The 27,450-nt window shown below is 35.9% G+C and overlaps 1 protein-coding gene across 6 annotated transcripts in view; it reads left to right on the top strand.

The window, feature by feature from the left end:
* PIAS1 (protein inhibitor of activated STAT 1) overlaps window positions 1-27,450 on the top strand; it is a 116,247-nt gene that overhangs the window by 57,271 nt on the left and 31,526 nt on the right. For all 6 annotated transcript variants that reach the window (XM_072809352.1, XM_072809354.1, XM_072809356.1 and 3 more), the window contains 5 exons: window positions 12,891-12,975; window positions 13,242-13,289; window positions 16,861-16,951; window positions 17,857-17,991; window positions 24,245-24,350. In XM_072809352.1, the coding sequence (XP_072665453.1) occupies window positions 12,891-12,975; window positions 13,242-13,289; window positions 16,861-16,951; window positions 17,857-17,991; window positions 24,245-24,350 (465 nt within the window). The remainder of the gene's footprint in view (window positions 1-12,890; window positions 12,976-13,241; window positions 13,290-16,860; window positions 16,952-17,856; window positions 17,992-24,244; window positions 24,351-27,450) is intronic.

A 27,450-nucleotide genomic window follows, 5' to 3' on the forward strand; every position in this document is an offset into this window, starting at 1 on the left:
TTTCCACTTCCCTGCCAGGTTCCACCCCACTGCTTTGCTCCCCATTATGGCAAAATTCCATGAGCAAGTCCTCTGTAGTAGATCTCCAGTTCTTCCCCTTCCATTCACTGTGTAAGTGCATTCCAATCAGCCTTTTGCTAGTCACTCCACTGAAACCTCCCTTGTCAAGATCTGTGATGTCAAAGCCATGGTCCCTTCTGAGACCTATTCATGTGATCTGTTAGCACCATTTGACATAGATTCTGCCACTTGCAGCACTTTGCCACTTGGTTTCCAGGATACTACCCTCTCTCAATTTTCCTTTCATCTCTCCAGTCATTTCTTCTTATAACCTCTCTGCTTGTACTTCTCTTCCCAGATTCTTTTCTGCCTACACTTACTACTTTGGTGATTTAATCTAGTCTCAAGTCTTTAAATAGTAATTCCACATTGATGACCCTAAATTTATGTCTTTGGCCAAGACCTGTTTCATAAGTTCCAGAGGCTCATCTAACCACCTATAGAAAAATCACCATTCACATGTCTGTCTCAAACTTAGTATGTCCAGAAGTGAATATTTGTCTTTTGTCATAAATGCTGCCCAGCGTCGTCTCTCTCAGTTCAAGGCATTACTCTTTTTAATGAGACTTATCCAGATTTCCTTTTAAAATTGCATATCATTCCTTCCAATCCCTATTATCTAGCTTTGTTATTTCCATAATATTTAGCACCTTCTAATATACTTTATCATGACATTGATATTTATCTTTGCCCATTAGAATGTTTTGGTCTCTTGCTCATTGATTATTTCGAGCACCTAGAATAGTATCTTAAAACATATTAGGTGCTCAGTAAATATTTCTTGAATGAATGTTTAACAGTTGAATTCATGTTCTCCACTTCTTGGCTCTGCTTCCTTGATGTTGGTCCCATTTTGGGAGCATTTATGTGGTTCCCAGCAGTTTCTTCAGATTCACATCTACCTGAAAAGAGGAAAAGTCTTTGTCTCAACATTCCCAGGGAAAGTCCTGAGGTTCATTATGATTGGACTATTTTAAATGCCATGTCCGGCCCTTGATCAATCAACCCTGGCAGAGGAATGTAATGTACTTTTTCCTAGGCTTTGGTCATATGCTCCACTCTGAGACTGGTAGTAAAGCTACAAATAAAAATGTCTATTGAGGGAATAGAATCTGCTGAATAAATATACAAGAAATGTCTACTAGCTTATTTATACCACAGTTTTACGAAATACGATTCTTAGATACTAGGTCCATCGGATGTCAGTAGGTATTCTTTGACCATGTCTCATTAAGTTTGGAAATTTAAATTTAAATAAGTTTTATTACTGCAAAATTTCTCAGGCTTTAAATATGATCGTGTGTTCTATGAATCTCTAAGTGGAAGATGTTTTATGTAACAACTACCCAAAATTCTTTGAACGTGGAATCCTTCCCCTATATAGAGATCTTTCCTTTTCCAGAACTCTCTTAGAACATCTCAAAATGAATTCTTATGGACCACACTGTGAGAAATATTGATATGATTCCTAAGAACTAGTTATAAAACTGAAGACAAAAGCTCATGCAACAATTAAAAATATACAAAAGAATACTCTTCAAATGTACAGAACTTAGTTGAAGAAAAAAAGTTTATAGACCCCTAAAGATCTTAATATGTAGAAAGATACAGTCCTTTGAAAGGTATCTATTGTCAGTAATTTAGTGTAGCTGTAGTTAAAAATCCAACTTAACAGGGAGGTGAAGGGAAGAGGAAGAGAGCTTTATCCAATGATTCTAAAGTTCCTTGTGTCATAGGCTTTTTTTAATTGCAAGGGAGGACAGTAATACCTCAGGTTACCTAAGAAAAGTTTAATGTAAGGATATATAGGAATTAAGATTTTAAAAGAAATTTATTTATTCATAAGAGACACAGAGAGAGGCAGAGAGAAGCAGGCTCCCTGGGAGAAGCAGGCTCCCCGCAAGGAGCCTGATGCAGGATCAGTCCCAGGACCCCGGGATCACAACCTGAGTCAAAGACAGACGCTCAACTACTGAGCCACTCAAGCACCCCAGGATATATAGGAATTAAAACCAGAATCAGAAAGTTATGATTATGTACTTTATCTATCTGGTTACATGCCTTCTTTCCCTCTATGGCACCTGTGTATCTTTAAGCATCTGTTTGGTTTTCTTCTGGCTACCAAGAACTTCCAGAGACCCTTACAAACCCTGGAAGAAGCTAGTTTGAATTGATGATAGTTATATATGTTGATAATGGTGGATTCCTTCAAGCCCAGTCATTTTGTGAGTTGTCCAGAAGTCAGTGGGTAGGCCACCCCTGGAAAAATTATGCTCCCTGGTCCTATCAATGTTCGTTGCAGAAAATAGCCTAAATTTGCTTCCTTCGTCATATATGTTAGCTGGGAAGATTCAGCTAGAAAGGAAAGTTGGATGTGATATATGTACCATGAGTAAAATGTTCAGTATAATTCAAAAGGAAAAATAAGAATAGAGGAATTCTAACAAAGGGCTGGACTGCACGCCATACCTCAATATAGAATATACTATCTTTATATGTGGCAAAGGCAGAGTAATTGTGAAGCTGGTGCATGAATAAGCAGTTAATGAAGTCGAAACACAATTTAAAAATAACATGAAAGTGAAATTTCTAATTAGTAGCATGAATTAGATATTAAATCGTTCAGAAGTTCCTAATTAACCATTAAAAAGTATTATCTTGCAACTTATCAGAGTAATGTCAAAATGGTTTAAAGATTTAAATGCTTAGAAATGAAACTAAAACAATGTCAGAGAGAAATATAAGTTGCATTTAAATAAATGCATTAAAGTACATAAATAATACTTAAATAATATTGGGCTAAAGAAAAAAAAAACATGATTTCATAGTGAAGACTAAACAACAACAACAACAACAACAAAAAACCCAGAAAGCTTTATTACATTAAATGGCACAATAAATAAACCAAGGGAAACTTCTTAGAATATTGGACCATATTACATATCTTAAATATGTGGAAGGCTGTTGGAATCGTGTGTGTGGATAGTAGTTCTTAATCCTACCTACTGTCAGACAGTGTTACCCTATTCTGTACTCCCACTCTGCTAGATGACCATTGCATTCTTATCTGTCACAAGCAACTATTCTTCCACTCTCTGAGCTGATGTCTTTATTTCTCCATCACTGAAATGATGGGGCCAATCAGAAGGTAACTTTGCACCCACCTACCTGTATCTCTGCCCATATGTTATATATGTTTTTTTTCTGAGAGCCTGGATGAAATCTCTGGGCTCAGGCCAATCCTTAACACTCTTTGCCTCATCAACTCTTTGCCTCTTTATTAGATCATTCCCATTAATATACAACTTTAGGCTAACTTTCCCATCTTAAAACAAACTACTTTTCTCTTAATTTCCCTCCAGCTATACCCCCGTTTTCTCTTCCTTCATCACAGAATTCCTTGCCAGGAATGTCTCAATTTACTGTCTCCTCTTTGTTTTCTCCCTGTCTTTCATGAACTGTTTCCAAGTAGGTTTTCACCTATCTCATGCCAAAGAAACTGCTGTTATCTAGGTCATCAGTGACTATAATGTCACTAAAAGTAATGGTTGTTTCTCAGTTTTGAAGCATCAAGAGAAAAAATGAAAAGATGACTAACACAGCAGAGTAGTGTGATTCACAACATGAAGAAAGCCAGTAAGGACGGGTATGAAAAGTAGTCACCTTAGAGATTAGCCAAAGAAAGACAAATTTAAGACAGTAAGATGTTTTTAACCTACTGCCCAGTGTTGCCGGGGAAATCTAGAACTCTCATTTACCCACTTATTTATGCAAGTGAACATTTCTCTAAGCAATTTGGTACCTTGTACAAAAGCTTTAAGAAAGTGTCTATCCTTTGACCCACCCATTCCGTTTCTAAGAGGATGTCCTAAGGAAATAATGATTACACAGATACACACACACATACACACACACACACACACACACACACACACACACTCAAGGAGGGAAGAAAAGCATTGATTGTGGAAGGAAAAAATTGAAAATGATAAAGATGTCCAGCAATAAGAGATTAGTGTTATATTATGCACATCTCTATAATAGAATACTATGTAACCACTTAAAATGATGACAGTGATGTTTATTGACAAGGAAAGATTTCATTGCATGTTTTTAAGTGAAAAAAATGTATTCACAATTTCTGTGAGAAACCGTATCTTAACATGTGTGTACACATATGTGCATATGGGTATATATGGGAAAGTGCCTGGAAGAGTATATGCGACCGTATATTTTGGCTGTTACCATCAAGTAGTAGACTTTTAGATTTTTTTTGGACTTGGAATGGTTGTATTACCAAGGGGGGAAAAAAGGAAGAAATGAAATTTTTATAAAAGAAAGGAAAACTAACTTCTTTTTTTTTTTTTTTAAATATTTTATTTATTCATGAGAGACAGAGACAGAGAGAGAGGCAGAGACACAGGCAGAGGGAAAAGCAGGCTCCATGCAGGGAGCCTGACATGGGACTCGATCCCAGGTCTCCAGGATCACGCCCCAGCTGAAGGCGGTGCTAAACGGCTAAGCCACCGGGGCTGCCCCGAAAACTAACTTCTTAATTATAGTTTATTTTCCTTTTCTGTTTTTGCATTTGAACATTGGTCATCAGACTTGGTTCATAGCTGGCTGGCTTGATTTGACCCAGTCCTGTTTCTTAAACCACGAAACTTAAAATAGCCTGAGGGCCTGCCAGCTGTAAGAGAATAGATTAACCAGATAAAATATTTTTACTTTTAGCTTTAAAGTTACCCAGGAATGTATAGGCTCATTTGATTAAGTCGATCTGAAAACCAGCTACTAACTCAGTAAACTATCAAAAAATAATTGAAAGACAAAATAAATAGGAGTTAAACTCCGGAGGAGAAAGATTGTGAAAAGCACAGGCAAGCATACTGAAATGAGTTTATTAGGAACCTGCAGTTAGAGTATGATAAAATGAAATCAAAGGGTTTTATTGAGCTGAATAGTATTCCAAGTTACAATTGTTCCCTCTTTCTTAGTATTGGTAATTCTGTAGGAGTAGAAAAATTCATGTGTAACTTTTGCTGTACCCCAAAGAACTTTAACTAGATTTTATCCTGAAACATTTGCCGTCATGAAAATTCTTGAAATCTAGCAGTAGAATATCCCAGCCCTCTAGTTAATGTGTGTGTGATATTACATTGGATTTTGTACAAGATATGTAAAACAAAAACTATTGTAAGGGCTATACATAATGCAGTCTGAAGAATTTTAAAAGTAAAGTTACAAATAAATCAGCCTTTTCTGGGTCTTTTGGTCTTTCAGTAGTGTGTGTGTGTATGTGTGTATATATATATATATACACATACACACACACACACATAATTTTGCTTATGCTCTACATTTCAAATTTATATTTTGCCTTTTTATCTTAATGTTTTATGATTGTGTTTCATGTCATTAAATATTGTTTAAAGAAACCACCCATTTTAAAGATAAAGTAGTTTGTCAAAGCACTGTTAGTTTGTTGATGATTTGATGTATATGCCTTCATTGGAGGAAATAAATTTTCTACAGCCTTCTGTCTTAATGGTAGTTTAGCAGTCTAATGCTGAAAATATATCAGTCCCAGCTCTGTTTTCAAAAATTACATAGTTGTCCAGGTTTTTGGTTGTTTGGTTGAATAAACTAGAGATCTCATTAGAGATTTTAAGTCTGACATTTGTATATAGGTACTTTAGTTTCACTTTCCCCAAGACAGCAAGAAATATTCTATAACAGAAAGATGACTATTTTTAGCTTTTCTTTCTGCTGGTGAGGTGGAATACTGAATATTTTTAGAGCAGTTGAAAGTACAGCCACTTAGATTAGCTCAGTGTTTCTATCATCAGAATCTCAATAACCTTGTTTATTTTATGTATCTAGGTTTTACCTTCCAATGTTTTGAGTTTATGTAAATTACAACATGATTCCTCTTTTTACTCTAGTTCATCTCTCTGTGGAGCAGTGTGTAAAAAAAAATGAAATTTTAAAACCTTAATTTTCTCTTTACATGTTTTGTGTTTTTTGAATTATAATTTTTTTCCCGATTATTGTGGGCAATGCTTTCTTTTCTTTCTTACAGATGAAACATTAGTAATTAATACTTACAGGGGGAAGGTTGTTGAAAATCTCCCATGAGTACAGTAAGCCCCTTAGTATTCATAAGAGATATTCCTCCATAACCTTTGTAAGTATCCTCAATTAGGAACACCACTAGGACATTTCATCTTTTCTCTAAATTGGAACATAGAGTAAGTGAAAAGTTGAATGTCTTCTGTTTTACCTTCAGTAACTACAAGTGTACAACAATTCAGGTCACAATGAGAGGCTGAGGTACTACCTGCAAGACACCAATTTCTTCATCCTTCAAATAGCCAACAGTCAAAACTCTGGTCTTAGCAAAATTTCAAAAGTTTCAAATTAATATACATTCTAGAACTTTAGAGACCTTCAAAATTGGTTATAGTGATTCAGAACAGTAATTAATGCAAAACCCTGAGACATTAATATAATTTCCTGATACAGATATGAAAACACTTGAAGATTTCATATTTAAGTGTTAAGATCAATAACTTAAACCATTCACATCTGAACCCATTGCACTCTGACTTTTGCTCCTCCCATTCCACTGAAACACATATCCAGCCAAGGTCACCTATGACTTGCTGGTTGTTAAAACACTTCTTTTTTTTTTTTTAATTTTTATTTATTTATTCATGATAGTCACAGAGAGAGAGAGAGAGAGAGAGAGAGGCAGAGACACAGGCAGAGGGAGAAGCAGGCTCCATGCAGGGAGCCCGATGTGGGACTTGATCCCAGGTTTCCAGGATCACGCCCTGGGCCAAAGGCAGGCGTTAACCACTGCGCCACCCAGGGATCCCGACTTGCTGGTTGTTAAATCCAGTTCTCAATTCTCATCTTACCTGACCTCTGAGCATTTAACACTGTCCACATTTGCTCTGAAATTCTTTTCCCTTGTTATCAAGGACACCATTTTCCCCTTGCTTTTCTTTCTGAATTTCTGGCTATTTCTTCCTTGATTTGCACCTTTAATGTTGGTAGTTCTTCAGAGTTTTTTTGTTTATTATATGAATATTCATTCATTTTATTGATTGATATTTGGCATAAGAACAATCTTAATGGGAACTGTGTAACTGTGATGAAAATAACAAAACCTTGAGGATATGAATAGATGGACACAGATACAATACTTAGAGATGGCAAGATTAAAGATGTAAAGATATAAAGACTTCAGCTATCAAGATAATTCGTAGGTTTATTGTAATTCTACTCAAAATACCATTAGAGCTATGATTTTTAAAATTATAAAAATCCTAGGTTTTAAAAATCAGAAGTTCACATAAATGAATAAATATCTAAATTGATTAAAGTTCTGAAAAAAGAATGAGTGGAGAGCAACTTAACTATAAGATATTAAACCATAATCTATACCAATTAAAAAATAGAGTGCCAGCACCAGGATAAAAAAGACCAATGGGAAAATAACCCGGAAATGGAACATGTTGGATATAAGCATTTAACACATGAGAAAGGAAACACACATATTCATAGGGATGAGAAGGATTGTTTAACATATGGTGTTAGTATAACTGTAAGCAATTTGGAATAACAGAAATTTAGATTTTTAAAATTTAGATTTTTAAAATACTAAAATAAGTTCCAGATGAATTAATAATTACGTAAAACAACAAGCCAAAGAATTGAATTGTGTATTGATTAAACCTAAGGAAAGGAACAATTAGAACTTGCAAAGGATATGGTTGACAGATTAGACTACATAAAAGTTTAACTTGTATATCATCCAAAATATAGCCAAATGAAGAAATATATAGCAGCCTAGGGGAAATATTTGCAGCAGATTTCCAAAGGTTAATGTTCTTATATATGAAACCTCTGTGCAAATATAAAAATGGGTATAAGACAAGATTGGATAATTAAATAGGAAACTAAACAAACGGGGAAAAAACTTTTTTTGGGAGGGGGAGCTCTTTAATGCTAATTAAACTACTAACGAGTTACCATGATCCACCCATTAAATTAGCACAACTCTCACGAAGACCATAGTAGGGGGTAAATAGTAGATGCATAAATTGCTGGTGGTCTTACATATAACCTTACAACCATTTGAAAACCACTTCCGTGATGTGTCAAGATTCATAAAAATCTCCATAATTTTTGACCTAGAAATGCCACATCTGGAAATTGGTCCAAAGTAATAACTACCCTCCCCTTTCAAAAAACAAATATGAGCCCAAAGATGTTCAGAGTTGTTTCAAATAATGAAAAATTAGAAACAACCTAAATAGCTAATCAAGTGAGTAATTAAGTTTTTCATACAATGTGATAATTAAGATTGGGTAATAGAGATTAAAATTGAAAAATGTGATAAGGGTGAATTTTTAAAAATTATTATATTTTGTTTAAAGATTTTTAAAATTTATTCATGAGAGACACAGAGAGCGAGGCAGAGACATAGCCAGAGGGAGAAGCAGGCTCCTCGCCAGAGGGAGAAGCAGGCTCCTCAGAGGGAGCCTGATGCAGGACTTGATCCCCAGATCGGAATTACACCCTGAGCTGAAGGCAGATGCTCAACCGCTGAGCCACTTAGGCATTGCAAGGGTGATTTTTTAAAAGTGGACTTTATGATTAAAAGGAAATATGTAAAAATGATAACCAGTTATGATGAAGGAATAAGTCGATCATTCTTTTCCTGTTTTCCATGATCCAGTATAATGCTAGGCTGCATTAAAAGAAATATACCACCTAGGTTGGGGGTCCTAATGGACCTGTATTATGAAAAGAACATGGGTTTTGGAGGTGTTTAGATCTGAGTTTCTTTTTTCTTTTCTTTTTTTTAATTATTTATTCATCAGAGAGAGAGGAAGAGACACAGGCAGAAGGAGAAGCAGGCTCCACACAGGGAGCCTGATGCAGGACTTGATCCCGGGGCTCCACGATCAAGCCCTGGGCCAAAGGCAGGCGCTAAACCACTGAGCCACCCAGGGATCCCCTAGATCTGAGTTTCAATTCTGCTTCTACTTAACCTAGTATGAGGCCTTGACAGTTGCATAATGACTTTGAACATCAATTTCTTTTTTTTTTTTTTTTTTGAACATCAATTTCTAAATGTGAACAAGGAGCAGATACCTTTTCTTCAAAAAAAAAAAAAAAGATACCTTTTCTTCATGACTCTTGTGTAGATTAGCAATAGTAGATGGTAGTTGTGCAAAAATACTCTTTTAGTCATATCACATCTGGAATAATATATAGTTTATAAGCAACCATAAATCTCAGTGACAGCAAATAAGGTTTATGTCTCGTTTATGTTAGTTATTAGTTGCAGATTGACTGTGACTCTGCTTTATGTTCTTTCCACTCTAGAATCAGGGTGGACTGGAATGAAAAATGGTGAAGCCAAAGGATAACTCATAAAGATCTGCCTAGAAGTGGTACACTTACACTCACATTTCTTTGGCCAAGGCTAATGTCAGTGGTACTGGAATAACCTTCCCATAGGGATGGACTAGTACAGAGGGTCAACAAATATTTAGAATAAACATATATGCTATGACAGTGTGTGTCCAGTTCTTGCTGTTACTTTAGGGGTGTTACAACCTGGGCGATGTCCAGAGGATCAGAATGGTGAGTAATTCTGCAGTCTCCCCTGAAAGACAATGGGAAGAGTTGAGAAAGAGGGACTTGTTAATGCTGTCTAAAATATTTGAAGAATGACTGTCACTGGATATATGACACTGATGAGTGGAAATTACAGCATTATGTATTTTGACTCAGTATAAGGGCGTAAGGAAGAGAGCAGATAGAAAAGAAAATTGTTGGATGTTTGAAATACCTTAACTTATTTATATTCAAAATAACCCTATGAAGTTTTGTGTGTATGTGTGTGTTTATGCTTAAATATTAGAAGAGGAAACTATCACAGAGTGAATGAGTACCTATGGTCATATGACAAGTAAGTGGCAAAACCAGTTTGGAATCCGGGTCTATGTGATCTCATCTCTTTCCACTAAATTTTGCTACTCTTTATAGGGCTGCACGCTTTCTTACAATTAAACTGTTAATACCAGCCATCTTCTGCCTGACAATGTAACGGCCACTCTTCTCCCACCTCTAAAAGGGTCCAAACAAAACATGAGGAAGGATTGAAAGGAGAATTGAACTCTAGAATGGCAGTCTGCAAACATGTGATCATATACACCTCTCAGTAAAATAATTTAGCATATATGTATGTGTGTGTGATATCTATTAAACTATTATACTAATATTCTGTATGTTATAAAACAAAAATAGAAGTTTAAAAAGGTTTTATGTAAAATTTTAGATATTTTTATAAATTAGATTTGAGATTTCATGTAAAATCTCAACTTTTTAAAACTTATTTACAAGGTAGGTAGATACTTTCTCTTGTATCCCTGTGGATTGTCTTGTGTACCTTTTGAGACGCATACCCCCAACATTGGAAGTGAGTATTTTGGATAATATGTTTGACTCTTTTTTTCACTTTGAGGATTCTGTGATTCTGTTTGGCCTGAGTTTTTCTGAAACGGATAATAGTAGCTTAATTGCCTTTCAGAAGAGTTTTTAACATAGTCTATTATCTAAGACAAAACTCTAAGTTCTTCACTGGCATTCATTTTGGAAATTAAGCTTGAAAACCACATAGATGAAAGATGCTTTTCCAGATAAATTGTAATAACTTCATGAGCATTATAATCTAACAAGTTTGTAAATAGAGGTTGTTACTAAGTAATAAACCTCATTTCTATGTGTGACACAAGCAACTCCTTTATTTTACTCATGTCCTCTATATCTAAATCTGCATGTGTGTGTCCAAAACTTACTGTACTCCTAATTCTGAAATGAATCCTCAGATTTTGCCTAAAGAGAAATACGAATTTTTTTACTTGGGAAATTATTTTAACACTGTTTTAGAATGGAGCCAGAAATCTAAATTAGGCTAAGCCTACTGGATTAAAATCTTCATAGAGATCTATCCTTTAAGAAGCAAAGGAGTTACTTGTATTGTTTGATGGAGGAAATTATCTGCTTTTCTGCATTCTAGTACTAGGTTATCAGCCATTTGCCAGATTGGTACCTCATAATTAAGATAGCTTTCTGGTTAGTAATTCTTTCTTGGGGATAGATTCTTTAAAAAAAAAAAAAATCCTTTCCAGTTCACAGAAAGCAGAAATGCAAATCTGGCCTTTAAAAGATACTTCTATATTGAGATGGAATTGTAGATCAGCAGTAATCTTTTCCATTTTTTTCTCATCGTGAACATTTATACAGATTTTTCAGCATGGCATACTGCAATTTGGTAGTAATTGTAGAGGAAGTGTTGCTTGCAAGTCAGATCAAACCCCGTTTAAACAAGAGATGGCCAAGTTCAGCTACTTTTTCTTTCTTTTGCATGGGTTTAAATGGCCCAGAGTCCAGGATTTACTTGGTAGTAACTTTTAGTGATTCTTTTGTCCCAGAAAATTACCCTTGAAAAGTACAGTTTAAATAGTTCGGTATTTTTAAGCTGTCATATTCCTTCATTCATTCAGCAATCATTCATTGCTGCTGCTTTTTTTTTTTTTTAAGATTTTATTTATTTATTCATGAGATACACAGAGAGAGAGAGGCAGAGACAAAAGGCAGAGGGAGAAGCAGGCTCCATGCTGGGAGCCTGACATGGGACTTGATCCCGGGTCTCCAGGATCACGCCCTGGGCTGAAGGTGGTGCTAAACCGCTGAGCCACTGGGCTGCACATTCATTGCTTCTTTAAAGTCCAAGCACTGAGGAAACCTTAGTGCTTATTTTTAAAATATATACGTAACTGGTATGAGCCAATAGAATTGTTGTTCACAGCAGTATACTGTAGGAATCCCTACTCTTACACAGACCAGTCCTTACTTGCCTGCTCTCTCATTCTTTTCTCTCTCCCTACTTCCCCTTTCCCTCCCCCCCCCCCTTTTTTTTTAAAGATTTATTTATTTATTTATGAGAGACAGAGGGAGAGAGGCAGAGACACAGGCAGAGGGAGAAGCAGGCTCCATGCAGGGAGCTCGACGCGGGACTCAATCCCAGGTCTCCAGGATCACGCCCTGGCCCAAAGGCAGGCGCTAAACTGCCAAGCCACCCAGGGATCCCTTTCCCTCCCTTTCTTCCTCTCTTCATTCCCTTCCTTCCCCTCTTTTTGTAACTCTTTCCTCCTTTGAGATAGTGACCATAGGCAGATTTTGAAATCAAATCAGATGATCTAAGTTTAGGAGAAACTATGTATGATATTCACTGTATAAGCACTTGCATGATATAGTTAGGCAGAAGATGATAAAATTCTTATTTTGCCTTGAAGACCAAATGTCACTTCACCTGTGCAGATCTCCAGATGGGTATGTTTGTTACTTAGCTCAAGAACCATGTTATCTTTAAATGAGTTTATATTTTTCTATTTTAAATAAAATTAAGATAAGCATGTTTTTATACAAGTGTGCTTTTTATTTAGATGAACACATTTATATGATTAGATAATTTTTGATTAGTGTTTCTTTGATTATGTGTTTTCTGAATTTGAATCCTGATATGGCTTTTGGAATTAGCCATTTTGGTGCTATTTCTGTTACATTACAACTGGCACATTTCTTACTTTTCTGTACTTTAATTGCCTTGTTATCTAAACTCTAGAATACATTCCAGTTAATTAAAGTCATGTCAATGATTGGGCTTGTTTTGTTTTTTTCTTGCTGTTATGTTCTCTATTGATGAATTTGAAGGTAATTAAAAGTATAATTCTTTTCTTCTTTAGCATCAGACAACAGTCAGCGCTTTCGAGAAACCTGTTTTGCATTTGCATTGACACCACAACAAGTGCAGCAAATCAGTAGTTCCATGTAAGTTCTATTCAAGTGTAACTTGCATTTTAGCCTTTGAAACCAGTAATGTGTATAAAGTGATTTTTTATTTTTTATATGTGTATGTATTGGGGGACCATTAGTGTCATGCAAATATTAGTATTGAAGATACTATTATAGTGTTAGTTATCCAAAGAACAGTTAAATCTCTGATAATTTGAAAAACTTATGGAATAACAGTGTCTTTGAATCAGCTTTCATGTGCATATTTTCTAAATAATTGTAGTTCTTACTGTCTTTTCTAGGGATATTTCTGGGACCAAATGTGACTTCACAGTGCAGGTCCAGTTAAGGTACAGTGTCACCTATAGTATATATCCAATGTTTAAAATTTAATAATTCTTAAAGATTTTAAAAGATTATGTAGTTTTCAATAAGTATATTGAAAATATTGGGTTTAGATGTTTGGGTGAGGGAAGACCTTCTCCTGTTATGAAATTTCCTAATTTTTATCCAGTTTACATTTTAATATAACAAATCATGTGCCATATATCTAACCGTGTTTCTCCATTTTGGTTGCCTCTAGATGATTGAGAAGCTCCAGCTAATGTTATATTTAAATGATATGATAGTGTGGGTTCTCTAAAACTACTCTTTTTGTGATAGTGCAAATGCTTTATCTGTATGGAAGACAAACCACTGTAAATAAGGGACTAGTACTTAGGTTAAGTTTACAGTGTCTCACAGACTAACAAAAACCAAAACAGTTTAATTTGCTTTGCTCTGTATTTTAAGTCATTAATTTAAAAACACTGTTCTAGATTTCACAAGACATCTCTTTATAGTTTTGCAAAGATGAATGGAAAATTTTCCAGTATAGATTCACAATTTCCCCTTATTCATTTTCTTTTCTTAGCTCATTTTTTTCTAAGGCTATCTAAGATTTCTTTTTATGTTAATAAGTCTGTCTTATATAAACCATCTTATGGTACTTTTTTTTACCCCATGACTATCCCTGTGGGAACCAAACTGCTCCACAGTAGTCTTGTCGCAATAGAAATAGAAGAGGAAGTACAAGACAGTTGTTTTCCTCAATAACCTATTTTCCCTAAAGTGGGAAGGATAAGTCAAATAGCCCAGTCTCAATAATTGGATCTGAAGATGTGTGTATAAATAATAAATACATTAGGAAATCAGAAAGAGAATAAAGCGCCTGCTCAGTGCTTCAGGGAATGTGAAAACCTCTGATCTTGGTTTAAAAATTGAGTGATGAAAACAGCGAGAAAGCAGAGGAGAGGTTGAAGTCTTGATTTTAGGGGGCACTGACAAAGATGTTCCTATGTAAAAGGTGCTTTATCCTCTGTCAGAGGCAGAATATGATAATGACTGAATAAAGGACTAAAGTATGATGCCTTCATAATTACATATTGCTGTAATTTTGCTTACTTCCCACATCAGCAGTTTATATTTTGGTCATACTGATACATGACGTTATTGTTTCAAACAGTGGATTTTATTATGTTTTTTAAGATTTTATTTATTTATTCATGAGAGACACAGAGAGCGAGGCAGAGACATAGGCTGAGGGAGAAGCCGGCTCCTCATAGGGAGCCCAGTGTGGGACTCTATCCCAGGACCAGGTATTATGCCCTGAACCAAAGGCAGATGCTCAGCCACTAAGTAATCCAAGTGTCCCTCAAACGGTGGTTTTTTTTTTTTTTTAAATTTATTTATGATAGTCACACACAGAGAGAGAGAGAGAGGGGCAGAGACACAGGCAGAGAGAGAAGCAGGCTCCATGCACCAGGAGCCTGACGTGGGATTCGATCCTGGGTCTCCAGGATCGCGCCCTGGGCCAAAGGCAGGCGCCAAACCGCTGCGCCACCCAGGGATCCCAAACGGTGGGTTTTAAACTGTTGCTTGGAGCCACTCTTAGGAGTCTGTGCTGGGACCCTCACTCCCCCTGACACTCACACACTCTGAACCACAGTAGTAGTGCTGCTTAGATAATCTTTTGCTTCTGGGTTAGTTTTCGTTTAAAGAAAGAATCCCAAGACTAAAAGAAAGTTTGAAAACCATAGATCTAGAACAAATGATCTAGTTCCTGTCTTCAATATTTTATATTGATATATATACGCATTCTTTAATGCAGCAACAGGTATGGTTCATATTCCAAAGGAACGTCTTCTTTCTAGGATAGATCAACTCTCTGTTTCATAGGCTCTGAGGGAATCTTGGTAGTTAAAAATGTTTTAGCCATTTTCAGTTCAAATTTATCTCCAGAACTTGATGAAAAAAGAACCATTTTGTATTATATTTGGTAATTGTTAGGCAGTCTTTGCGTTTTGATAAAATGGTTATTTTTCATCTCAGCCCCCTTACCCTTATTAACTAGGTCTATAATCCCCATGTATTATTTAAGTTGGGAGTGTATACCTATCTATTATGCTAATTATAAATTTTATCTAAAGCATGAAAATAAATTTGGTCAGAATTAGGTTCAGTGTTCTATTAGATTCCTACTCTGTTCTCATTTATGTATCTGTTTTCCCTCCCCATCCCCATGAACTCCTTCACAGCAACTTTCTACTATTCCTTTTTTTTTTTCTTTTCCCTTTAGTTTGTTAGAGTGGCTTCGATTTTCACCTTTTACTTAATTGAATAGGAATCAACTTGTCATATAAATCATTCTTTTCTATAGCTTCAGGCAGCCAGAATCCATGTTTTAAATTTATCACTGCATTGGAATAATTTATTAAAAACATGGTGGCACCCTCTTACTGTTGCAGTATAAATAATTGGCCTGTAATAGGTTTTGCTGGGCTTAGAGATGATCTTGTGAGCTTTGACATCTGTGTTGCTATGTATATTTCAAGAAAATCTTTGTACATCTACTGATTCTTAACCCTTTTATGAGTCATTATCCTTTTGAGAATCTGATAGAAGCTAAAGATTGCTTCCCCATACAGATGAATATATATATGTACATAGAAAATTGTCCCAATTTGTAGATCCTCCCATACACAGATTCCACAGCCAACAGGTCGACCTTACACTGTAGAAGAAGGAAGATGTTTGTGTATAATAAATATTTCACAGAATTCCAGTAGGGTTCTTCTTAACATATAACTCAGAGATGCTGTGAACATTCTGTAAAGGTAGGATGAGCCTCAGCTGTATATTGTGATTAAGGAAGTTATTAAAATATCTTAAATAGCAAATTAATAATTTACTTCTTTATCTGTGTAAGCATGAGCAGAGTGAGAATGTACAAATTATGTAGCCATCCATAGTTTTCCAAAAAGATTATGCATTTAATTTAGAAATTAATGTTTTCATGAGTTTATATAATAGTATTTTAAATGTATGTGGATAGAGTACAAATAATGTTATTTTTCAACACCTTCAATTCTCATGGAATAATGGAGTACCTTAGCTTAGTGGAAAGAATTTGGTCTTAGGGATGGATTTACAGCATTTTCAGTATATTATGCTGAGAACCAAAAAAATGAATGTTTTGTAAGTTTGGGAATTACTGTGTATTATATCTCCCTCTTAGAAAATTACAGTGCATGTTACCCTAGCTCTGAAATGTTCTATATTAAGATAACTTAATTTTTTTATTCAGAATTTCTTTAATTTTTCCATTACAGAGCCTTTATTTTCCTTCCTAGAACATGCTTAAGCAAAGGATTGGATATATTATGACAACTGTAGGTTGATAGTCGTGATCACTGAAACTCTACATTGATAGAATTATTTATTTTCAATTTGTTTAAATGTGCTTATTCATCATGGGACATGGCTAGCTTTAGTAGTTTTGGTTGTGTTGTTAAGTTTGACAACCTTTTAGATTAGCTATTGAACAGAAATATTGAGGTCATCCTTTAATAAAGGAAGTTAAATTTGTCCTTTATTGTTTAGGTTTTGTTTATCAGAAACCAGTTGTCCACAAGAAGATCATTTCCCACCCAATCTTTGTGTGAAAGTGAATACAAAACCTTGCAGCCTCCCGGTAAGTCCTAAAAGCTGTTTTTTAAATGCATTGCCGGGATCCCTGGGTGGCGCAGCGGTTTAGCGCCTGCCTTTGGCCCAGGGCGCGATCCTGGAGACCCGGGATCGAATCCCACGTCGGGCTCCCGGTGCATGGAGCCTGCTTCTCCCTCTGCCTGTGTCTCTGCCTCTCTCTCTCTCTCTCTCTCACTGTGTGCCTATCATAAATAAAAAATAAAAATAAAAAAAAAATAAAAAATAAATGCATTGCCAACATAGCTATCAAATAAGTCATGACAGCTGTTGTTAATCATAGTTTTTCACTAAGAAAACATCTTTATTTTTGATGTATATTCATGTGACTACGTGAGACACTTGAACCAGCTTTGTATAATTAACAGCTGTGACATTAGCTGTGGAGACAAAGTCTAGGACTTGGAGTTGGGTGTGGTGGTTTTAGTGTTATACTAGATTTTAGGGGACGAGAAGTTGTTTCACCAAAACCTCAGTGGTACACATGTGAATCTGGAAGCCTACGGTAGAATAGGGGAGGGTTGCTGGGTCTTTTTTTGGGGGGGTCGGGGGGATGCTGGGTCTTAAACAGAGAACAAGAGTGCAGGATGTTACTGGTCACCTTTAAAATGTTTCTTATATAGTTATCCAAGTTCTCGATGAATTCATCCTGATTCTTAAGTTTTAGAGATTTGTAAATTCTATTGCCAGTATTATTCTCAGGCTTACTATATAATGAGACTGTAGGATTGTTTAGGGAAACAGGCTTACAGATATTTGCTTCTTTGCTTTTTAATGAAAATATTCATATTTTCCAGTATGTAGAGAGGAAGTTTTTTGTTTGTTTGCTTTAGGAATGGAAGTTGAAGTGATTGTGGAAATAATAAGTGGAAATAAATGATATTTCATCCTTAGGGTTATCTTCCACCTACAAAAAATGGTGTGGAACCAAAGCGACCCAGCCGACCAATTAATATCACCTCACTTGTCCGATTGTCCACAACAGTACCAAACACCATTGTTGTTTCTTGGACTGCAGAAATTGGAAGAGTAAGTAGATTTTTATTTCTACTAAATTTTAGTAGTATAAAGGAAGGGTTAATCTCCATGGCTACCTGAGCTTTGTATGTAAATGATATTGTAAAATGAGTTGCAAAAGGATTTATTTTTGTCTCAAAATGAATTTTCAACATGTTCCCATTTAAAAAATGGGATCATGCAGTGTTCGTTGTTTTATAACCCGATCCTTTCACTCAGCAGTTTATCATGAACGTCTTTTTATGTCATTACATGTTCATCTGCATGATTTCTAATGGCTAGATCATATTCCAGTATGAGTATGCCATAATTTAGTATATTCCCTATTGTTGAGCAGTTAGTTGATTTATTGATTGATTCATTGCTGTTTCAGAGACCATCCTAGCAGCTACAGCTTTGGATACATACATCATAGTTCCCTTACATTCCCAGAAGTGGAATTGCTGAGTCAAAGAGCATGCAGAATTTTAAGAAATGTTGTATACTTTGGCAGATTGCCTTACCAGAAGATGTACAAATTTATTCTCTGACTTTTAGTGTTTGTGTGTCTCTTGACCCATACCCTGTCAATACTTTTATCTTCTTTAAAATCTTTACCAAGGTTAGTAGGTAAATAAAAGCACCATGTTGCTCTGATTAGTGCTCCTTTTGTTACTACTAAGATTGATGAACATATTTTGTTAGTTGTGATTTATATTTTAAAACTATATATTTATTTCTCTATTGCTCTTATTCTTATTTATGAATTCTTTATATATTAAGACTTCTTTCCCATGTTATAAATATTTGTTTCCAATATATTTGCTTTTTACTTTTCTTTATGTGATTGTTTAATGTTTAGAGGACTTAAATTATTATAGAGCCAGTTTTTAACCTTTTTTTTGGGGGGGGGGTCTTTTGGGAAAGACTGAGTCTTTCCTCCTCAGTCCCCATCACACTTAAGTCTGTCTGCCCTTCCCAGGCTTACGTAAATATTTATTTTTATTTTCTAGACTTTTAAGGTTTTTTTGTTTAATCTTTTAAATATTTAATCGATTGTAAGTTATGTATGGTGTGAAATAAGAACTTACATTTTTTAGATAGCCAGTTGGTCTAACACTATTACCTAAACAAATGCTGATTCAAAAGCCATCATTACTATGTATTTGATTTTTATTTATCCTATGTTTCTGAATTTGTTCTATATTGTTTCTATATTTTGTATTGTCTTGCATTCTGTTTCTGGGATAATTTCAGAATGTTTTTGCTTATTTCAGTTTTATCCTGTTAGCTCATGTCTATTCATTAATTCATTTGAAATGCATTGAATGCTTACAGTATGCCACACACTGTATTGAAAACTGGCAGTACCATAGTGAGAAAAGAAAGTCCTAATGCTTTTAGAGCCTGAGATCTGGGGCCAAGTGGTCAAAAACAAAAAGGTGAACATACTTATTAGAAGGACTATGAAGGAGAAGTGTGCGGTGATTTTTACAGTATATTAAAGGGTACTTTGGGGGTGCCTGGTGGCTCAGGTCATGGTCCCAAGGTTCTGGGATTGAGTCCCCCGCAGGAAGCCTGCTTCTCCCTCTGCCTCTGTCTCTGCATCTCTCTCTGTGTGTCTCTCATGAATAAATAAATAAACTCTTTTTTAAAATAAAAAGAGTACTTTGAACTAGGGAGAGCTCAGGTGGGGCTTCCCTGAGGAAGTAGTGACTGATACAAGAGTTAAGGGTAGAAGGAAGCAGTTTGGGTGAAAGTTTCAGAGGACACAACCACAGACAGAGAGCCACAGACAGCCTTGTGGCACAGGGGTGAGCATGGTTCTTTTCAGGAAACTGAGAGGGAGCCACTGGGGCTAGAGTGCAGAGAGTAGGGAAGACCAGTGCACAGGATGAGGCTACAGAAGTGAGAAAGGGCCGAGCCAGGCAGGGCCTGTGAGGTAATGTTAAGGATATTCTCTTTCTCGGTGAGAATTTTGCGGTAGTATATTTCTGTTTATAAAAGATTATTCTTCAGAGTGGTAAACAGTTTGAATGGAGGCCAGAATCCTGCAGAGCAGTCATGTCTTCCGTCGCGGCTTGGAGCAAGCTATCACTGAAGTATTAGTAGCAGAGAGCATGTGTTAGCCTGAAGGCATGGCAGTGGGGATGGAGAGAAGTCTCGGGTCGGTAGGACTGAGAGAGAAATTACAAATAGAAGCTGAGGGACCAGGAAGTGTCAAGGATGACTCCTGGGTTTCTGTTTGGAGTGAGAAGGTGAATAATAATATTGCTGAGATAGAGGAGACAATGAAAAAGGATTGAGTTTAGGTGTGTGTTTTTGTCATTGCTTTGGAGGACTAGATGGAGATAATCACGAGTTCAGTTTTGAAGCTTTTGTGTTTGAGATGCCTGGGAGATATTCTGAATAGGCAATTGATAATAAGCTGAGAGGCTAAGTTTGGGCTAGAGAAGAAAATATGAGCTGAGAGTGAGGGAGGCTGTGAGGAGAGCGGGAGTGTTGGAAGAGTAATTACAGAGAGGGAGCCGGATTTCCCTGCATTGCTCCCCCAAATCTTTCTAGGAATTGGAAAGAGATTGCTTTAAATTTGTATATTAAGTTAGGGAGGATTAATTTATTTGTAGTATTTAGTATTTCCATTCCAGGAACTGTATGTTTCTCTATTTATTCAGAACCTTTTTTATGTTCTTCAATAATTTAATAGGTTTCTTCTTATAATATTTCATATTTTTTATTAATTCCTATGTTGTTTATTGTTATAGTTGCTGTTGTCAGATCTTTTTTCTGTTATATTTTCTAAAGAATTTATTTATTGTTGATTTATTTAAAAGCTACTTACAGTCGAATATTTACTTAATAATACCTATGTTCATATATTGTTTCCAACAGCTTTTTAATTGGTTTCTTGGTATTTCCAGGTGGACAGTTTTAAGTTTGAAAAAAAGTATTGTTATACACGTAATGATAATCCTAGTACTTATATAATTAATTGTTTTTGTTCTGCTGTGCTGGCTAGAACCTTCAGAACAATGTTAAATAATGGGAGTACTAGTGGACATGCTCAACTTGGTCCTTATGAAAATGAGAATACTACTAGTGTTACGGAAATAGAATAATACTAATAGTGTTACTATTAATTTTTGACAGAACTTAATTAGATTAACAATGTACTCCTATATTGCTCTTTTACTGGATATCTTTATGAGACATGGATTTTAAATTTCACCAGAATACTTTCTGACACCTGTCAAGATTATATTTTTTTTTTCCTTTGCCTAATTAATTTGTCACCATCAGGTTTTTGAAATCCTAAATGTTTTACTTCTAGTATACCTTGGGGTTCCCCTTTCTGTCTTCCTTTTTGAAGAGGGTGTTAACAAATGTTTTATTTTGTGCTGGGTTTTTTGCCCGTGGGTGAAACCTGTAGCCTACTGGGTATTTACAGTGACCTCTGAAAAAAGACTCCAACTGTGACAGAGGAGGGAGGGAAATATGGTGCTGATATATAGCATAAGAGAAGAGAGGAAAGCCTTTCAAACTTCAGAAAGAAGATGGTATGTTCAGTGATTTGAAGATGGTCTACTGGTAAGATCTTTGTGTAGACCCCAGTCTACAGGTTGGAGACCTTCTTTTTGAAGTAAAACATTGAAAGAAAATTGTTCTTTACCAAAGCCCAGAAGATAAGTTATTAGACTGTTTTTCTATCACTAGTTTTAATTTAACTTGTAAAGATACTCTTTGTGTAGGATCTCTTACTGTTTGGGGGATTAACTTGTGTTATTAGTTAGCACTGAGAAATGTTAAAAATATATCCCCAAAGGAAATAGAAGAATTAGTGTTAGCTAAAGCTAAGGTGACAGTCATATTACAATAAGTGTGTCAAATCAACACATTGTACACCTTAAACTTACACAGTGTTATGTCATTTATATCTCAATTCTTTTTTTTTTTTTTAGGATTTTATTTATTTATTCATGAGAGACACATAGAGAGTCAGAGACACAGGTAGAGAGAGAAGCAGGCTCCATGCAGAGAGCCCAATGTGGTACTCAATCCCTGGACTCCAGGATCACGCCCTGGGCCGAAGGCAGGCACTAAACCACTGAGCCATCCAGGGATCCCCTATATCTCAATTCTTAAAAGACAATAATATTTTTTTAAAAAGTAGAACCAGTACAGAGCTTGAAGGAAACAAGTGAACTATATTGTAACTTCTTATCCTACTTCAGGATAATCACTGCATTTAGCATTTATTAAACTCTCATAGTTTATAGAAGAGTTTTTTAGATACTGGTATAGAGGACATTTAATGAGTAAATTATATCTTAATTGTGGATAAAATGTCCTGTGAACTTGATAGACAGTTTTGAAGACTTTTGAGAAGGCATTTGACAAAAACATTAGTGTAATGCAATATTTATGAGTAGTTGGAATTAAGTAGTACTTTGAAGAGTTAGCAGAAACAATATATCATCTACTTAGAAGAGAGAACATAGTACGGTGAAAGTTTGGGGTTTTTTGCTCTGAATCTCTTTCAAGTGATGTAAAATTGAATTCCGTATTCTCAGTACAAGTGGCATTTGTTAATACCTGACATTTTTTTTTTTTTTGATGCTGCTGCTGTTGCTTTTAAAAATTTGGTTACATGTTTCAACTAGAGTGAACATACCTTTTCACTGAACTTGTAGTTGTGGTTTCTACTTGATCTCTCCTTAAAAAGTTATAAAAAGCCTGAGGGGAATTTCTAGTACTGAAGATTCAAGCTGTCAGTACATAATTTCAGTGTTAATTAGCATTTCTCCAGTTTCTATCATACTCGTAACATTAATCAAATAAATAAAAAAGGTGAGTAAGGGTTTTTTTTTTTTCCCCAGAGGAAGTCTTTTAGTTTTATATTAGATTGGTGTGTGTTATGCTCTAAAATTTAGGCAAGTTTGAAGGTTCTTTGTAAATTAGCTTTTTTGACACTTCCTTTTTTTCCCCAGAAAATATGTAACACCTGAACATGGATAGGTTTCTGAACTCTAAATGAAAATTTGGCCTTCCAGAGGATACTGTAGGATATTTTCTCTTGTCGTTAAAGAGGGGAATGCTTTTTTGAAAAGTCTGAAATTTGTAGTATACATTGGACTAGTTTAGAAGGGTCAAAGCAAACAAGATGTGTGAAAGCAAGAACTAGAGAACTCCACTAGCCATGACCCTTAAGTCCATTGTCCTGACTTACATACTCTTTCTTCCTGGGTTCTAGTGCCAGCTCTGCCACCAAGCGGATGAATGATAATGAGCAAATGACATATCTTTTCATGCCTCTTTTTCATGAACTCTTTACTTAGAAAAATACTTATCCTCCCCATCTCATATAGGCCTTCTGTGAGGTTTAAATTAAGTAGATAGTATATGTTAAGAGGGCTTCAGAAACTTTAGCTGTGAGCTAGAAGGTGGCAGTGCTTTTCCTTTTGCTTCTTTCCAAATCTCTTGATCTTCCTCTTGATCCCAACACCAAATGGAAAGTGGGCCTTCTCACTTAGAGCTCACTCTCTCGTATCCTTAATAAGCCTCAGCCCCTTTTCTTTCTCTTATTCAGTCATGTACCCTTCACTCTGCCTTGACTTATTAACTGTTTTCTTTGTTCCCTTCTTCTGCTACCATCTCCTCTACCAGTCCTCTCCTGGTAATGGATACTCATCTATTCATTAGCCAAACCAGCAGCTTCTCTTTGAGAATCTTTAATATTCCCTCTCTTTGTGATAATGGCTCACATAGGGTCTTTCAAAACTAGTTAGAGGTATAAAGAGAGATTTGATGGTATAGATTAGGAAGCCAATCTAATTTATAATTTTTAAATAGCTACTATTTTAGATCTATCTATTACTTACTGAATGTGGTTTATAGTGACTTTGACATCCTGTTGGCCTTGGTTTATATTTAGTTTTAACAGTGTTTTTTTATATAGTGCCTCAGGTTGATTAGCTTCAAGTGTAAGTAGCCGGGTAATATAGAAGCATGACAGGCCTGGCTTTATTGCTTGAAAGTTGCAAAATTCTTTTACTTCTTTATACCTACCTTTCCTCGTCCATAAAAGTAGGTTTATGACCACCTCAGCAGCTTTTTGGTTAGGACCAAATTAATTCCTGTTTGTGAAAACACCTGATAGTACCTGGCCACACAGTAGGTGTTTTAACAAGTGTTAGTTTTCTTTCCCTATCATTGTGGGATTAAAATAGATGTACTATTTACTTATATATGTTGTTTTTCTACATCTTTTTTTTTTTTTTTTTTCCAGAACTATTCCATGGCAGTGTATCTTGTAAAACAGTTGTCCTCAACAGTTCTTCTTCAGAGGTTACGAGCAAAGGGAATAAGGAATCCGGATCATTCTAGAGCTTTAAGTACGTATGATAAACTTATTTCATTTATGCAGCTGAACTATTCCGGTAAAGGTTAGGGTAGTAAATTTTCAAAAAAAGAAATTTCTTTTTTCACTAGAGCTTGTCATAGAAGATTCAAAACTCTGAAAACTTGTTTTCTGCACAAAGTAAATCAGGACTTAGAAGTAGTTTTAATCTTTGTTATGACCTATATTTTATAGTCTCTGTTTTACTGACCTTAAGATTAACATTAGGAAGCCAGTAAATGAATACAGAAGAATATTTTACTAAAACTTCATAAAATAAATAAATGTTTATGGAATCCTAGAAGACAGGAAATTTTGGCATGTATTCCATGAGAGTTATTTTATATTTAAGGTTTATCCAGGAAAAATGTGCAGGGGTATGTGATGATAGTATCCCTACATTAATAAAATAAAAGGAGAGTCAGTGGGACGGTAAAAATAATAACGAAGCAAGTGCTGTTAGTCAGTTTTGTAGGCCTTGGACAAGTCACTACTTCTCTGAGTCTCATGTTTCTCATCTGTAACAAGAAGTTGTTACCATATGATTTCTAAAGCTCCTCTAAGTCTAGATTCATAGTTATGAATAACTAGATGGTTCATTTTGTTGTGTAGAATGTGCAATGCAGCAAGGTCTGCAAATTGACCTTTCTGGCCTCAGTTTTTGAGGATGAAGGCCAGAGGTTGGCAGCCTTTCCCAAGAGTTCACCTCTAAGTTCTTCTTTTGTTCTTTTCTTTGTGAGAGATAGATTCTTTATGGATGGATTTGGGGATGGTTCTGTCTCAGGGAACAAAACTTTTACAGGCAGGAATTAGCTCCTCTTTAACAGTTCTTTATGTGAGTTAATTAATGAAACCCACTCTCAGATTTGTTGTTAGACACACTCTGGTGAAAAGTACTATAGTAGTAGGGCCAGCTTTCTCTCACTTTCCTCTGTGGCATAGCTTTTATCTTTTTTTTTTTTCTCCAACCTATTTCTGTGCCAGAGTAAAAGATCCCACTAACTCCAGAATAGCAGTATACTCTCAGTAGTTCATCGAAGGACTTTCTGCATTAAAGGAACCGTTTTTTAGGGGCGGCTAGGTGGCTCAGTCGGTTAAGTGTCTGCCTTGGTGTTAGGTCATGATCCCAGGGTTCTGGGATCAAGCTCCTCATTGGGCTCCCTGCTCAGTGGGAAGTTTGCTCCCTCTCCCTCTGCCTACTGCTCCCCCTGCTTGGCTCTCTCTCTATGTCAAATAAATACATTAAAAAATCTGAGAGGAAAGAAAAAAAGAAAGAGAAGAAGGAAAGAAGAAAAGAAAAAAGAACTCTTTTTAAAATGAAAATAATCCTGAGTCAAGAGGAACATACTTTTGGCTACTGCCTCTGTAGATATTCCTCAAAAGACAGTGGAGAGCTACAATGACAGCCCTGGCTTGGGATCTAGGGGAGAGAAAGCACCAGTTGGCAGAGACAGAGACGAAAACGGATAAGCATCTGCTTTGAATGAGAATACAAGACAAGAATTTTTCTTTTTTCACACTTGCTGAAGTCCATTCATGGTCATTCTACTGAAATCTTCATATTTGCCACATAGCACTAGAATCTCAGCTAATCAGAAAGTGTTATGGAATTATGTGAGCTTGTGTGGAAAAAGTAACACCAACAAATAAGGCAGATGAGGCTGTTATTAATAATAGTAGTAGTAGTAGTAAGGCAACTGTTTTTGCTCAAGCTGTTCACTCTTCCCCACTTGTAGTTGAGCACCATCTGGAGGGAGAGTGGGAAGGTGAGCCTAGGATTATTTTATTTTCAGGAAGGAAACACTGTTAGTCACTATTAAGCAGCAAAAACGTCTCATTTCAGAGGCTGTTTATCTTGTCTGTGATACAATGCTGGAAGAGGAGAGTAGATGCAGATTGGGTGGGATTTTTGTAGCAGTTTATATCTTATTTTATTGGCTTGGAGAACCAATAGAACATTACTTTGGATCCTTCCAATAAGACATTCGTTGTAATTGGCTAAAAAGCAGATTATTTGCCTTTATGATATCTATAAAGAAAGAACATTCTGAATAAATTGATTGTATAATTAAAAGATTGTATAAAACAACTTGACAGAAAGAAATGTTGACAGGTTTCTCCAGATATTTTTGAAGAATCAAATTACCTAAAAATATATTCATAGTAAGTTATTCTCAATCTTATCAGTAAATTCTGCTAGCAGAGTTGTATTCATCAAGTCAGGCACTATTATGTTCTTGAAAGAATAAACTTAGTAATATTGAGACTTCTCATAGAGAAATCTACTCTGATTCATTTGGTTTAGTAGATTTTTGTTTTGTTTCTGCCTTTGTAAAGAGTTGTCCCCTCTATCACAAAGGCAGCTCTTTACTAGTTTTTGGTCACATTCCTATCACCTTTCCCTCTTCCCTGCAGCAGTCACTTTAAACCTTGGTCATAGTTTACTCAGACACTACTCTCCCTCTGTCAGCCTACTGCCACTGCAAGAAATTGGGGCTATAGGGTGTGAATTCTCCCACCTATCTTATTTCTTCCGTAATCTTAGTGCCACCATAACTGCTTTTTCAACTTATCTATACTTGTACCTATCCTTACTTATTCTCTTCAGTCTCAGGAGGAAATGTCCCTTTTTCGGCTCCAAGTTAATCTTTTATTCATTTATTCTTCTCATTCAAGAAATTATATTAAGAGTCTACAGTGTTCCAGGCACAGGAGAATATAGCATTAAGACACACACTGTCTCTGCATCCCTTAGAAGTTTGCAGTCTGGTGGGAAAGACAGAATTAAATGATTGAACAAGTCATTAATGAATTAGAGTTGTGACATGTGCCTTGAAGAAGAAAGACAGGGAACTCTGGAGGTGACAACAGAAGAATATAGTCCTCTCTGGTGCTGTGATGTTTAAGACAAGACTATAAGGGTGAAGAGGAGTGAAGTCCTAAGATGAGAGGGAGGGAAATGCCAAGAGACAAGGCCTATGGAGCTAGATCAGAGAGAACAGAGGAGGACAGTGTCCATAGAGATAGCCATGGGGGGAGTTCATGCAGAGTGGCATGATCAGATTTGGGCAATAAGAAGATTGCTCTGAAGACTG

The sequence above is a fragment of the Canis lupus genome, chromosome 32, assembly GCF_048164855.1.
Source record: "Canis lupus baileyi chromosome 32, mCanLup2.hap1, whole genome shotgun sequence".
Lineage (NCBI taxonomy): Eukaryota > Metazoa > Chordata > Mammalia > Carnivora > Canidae > Canis > Canis lupus.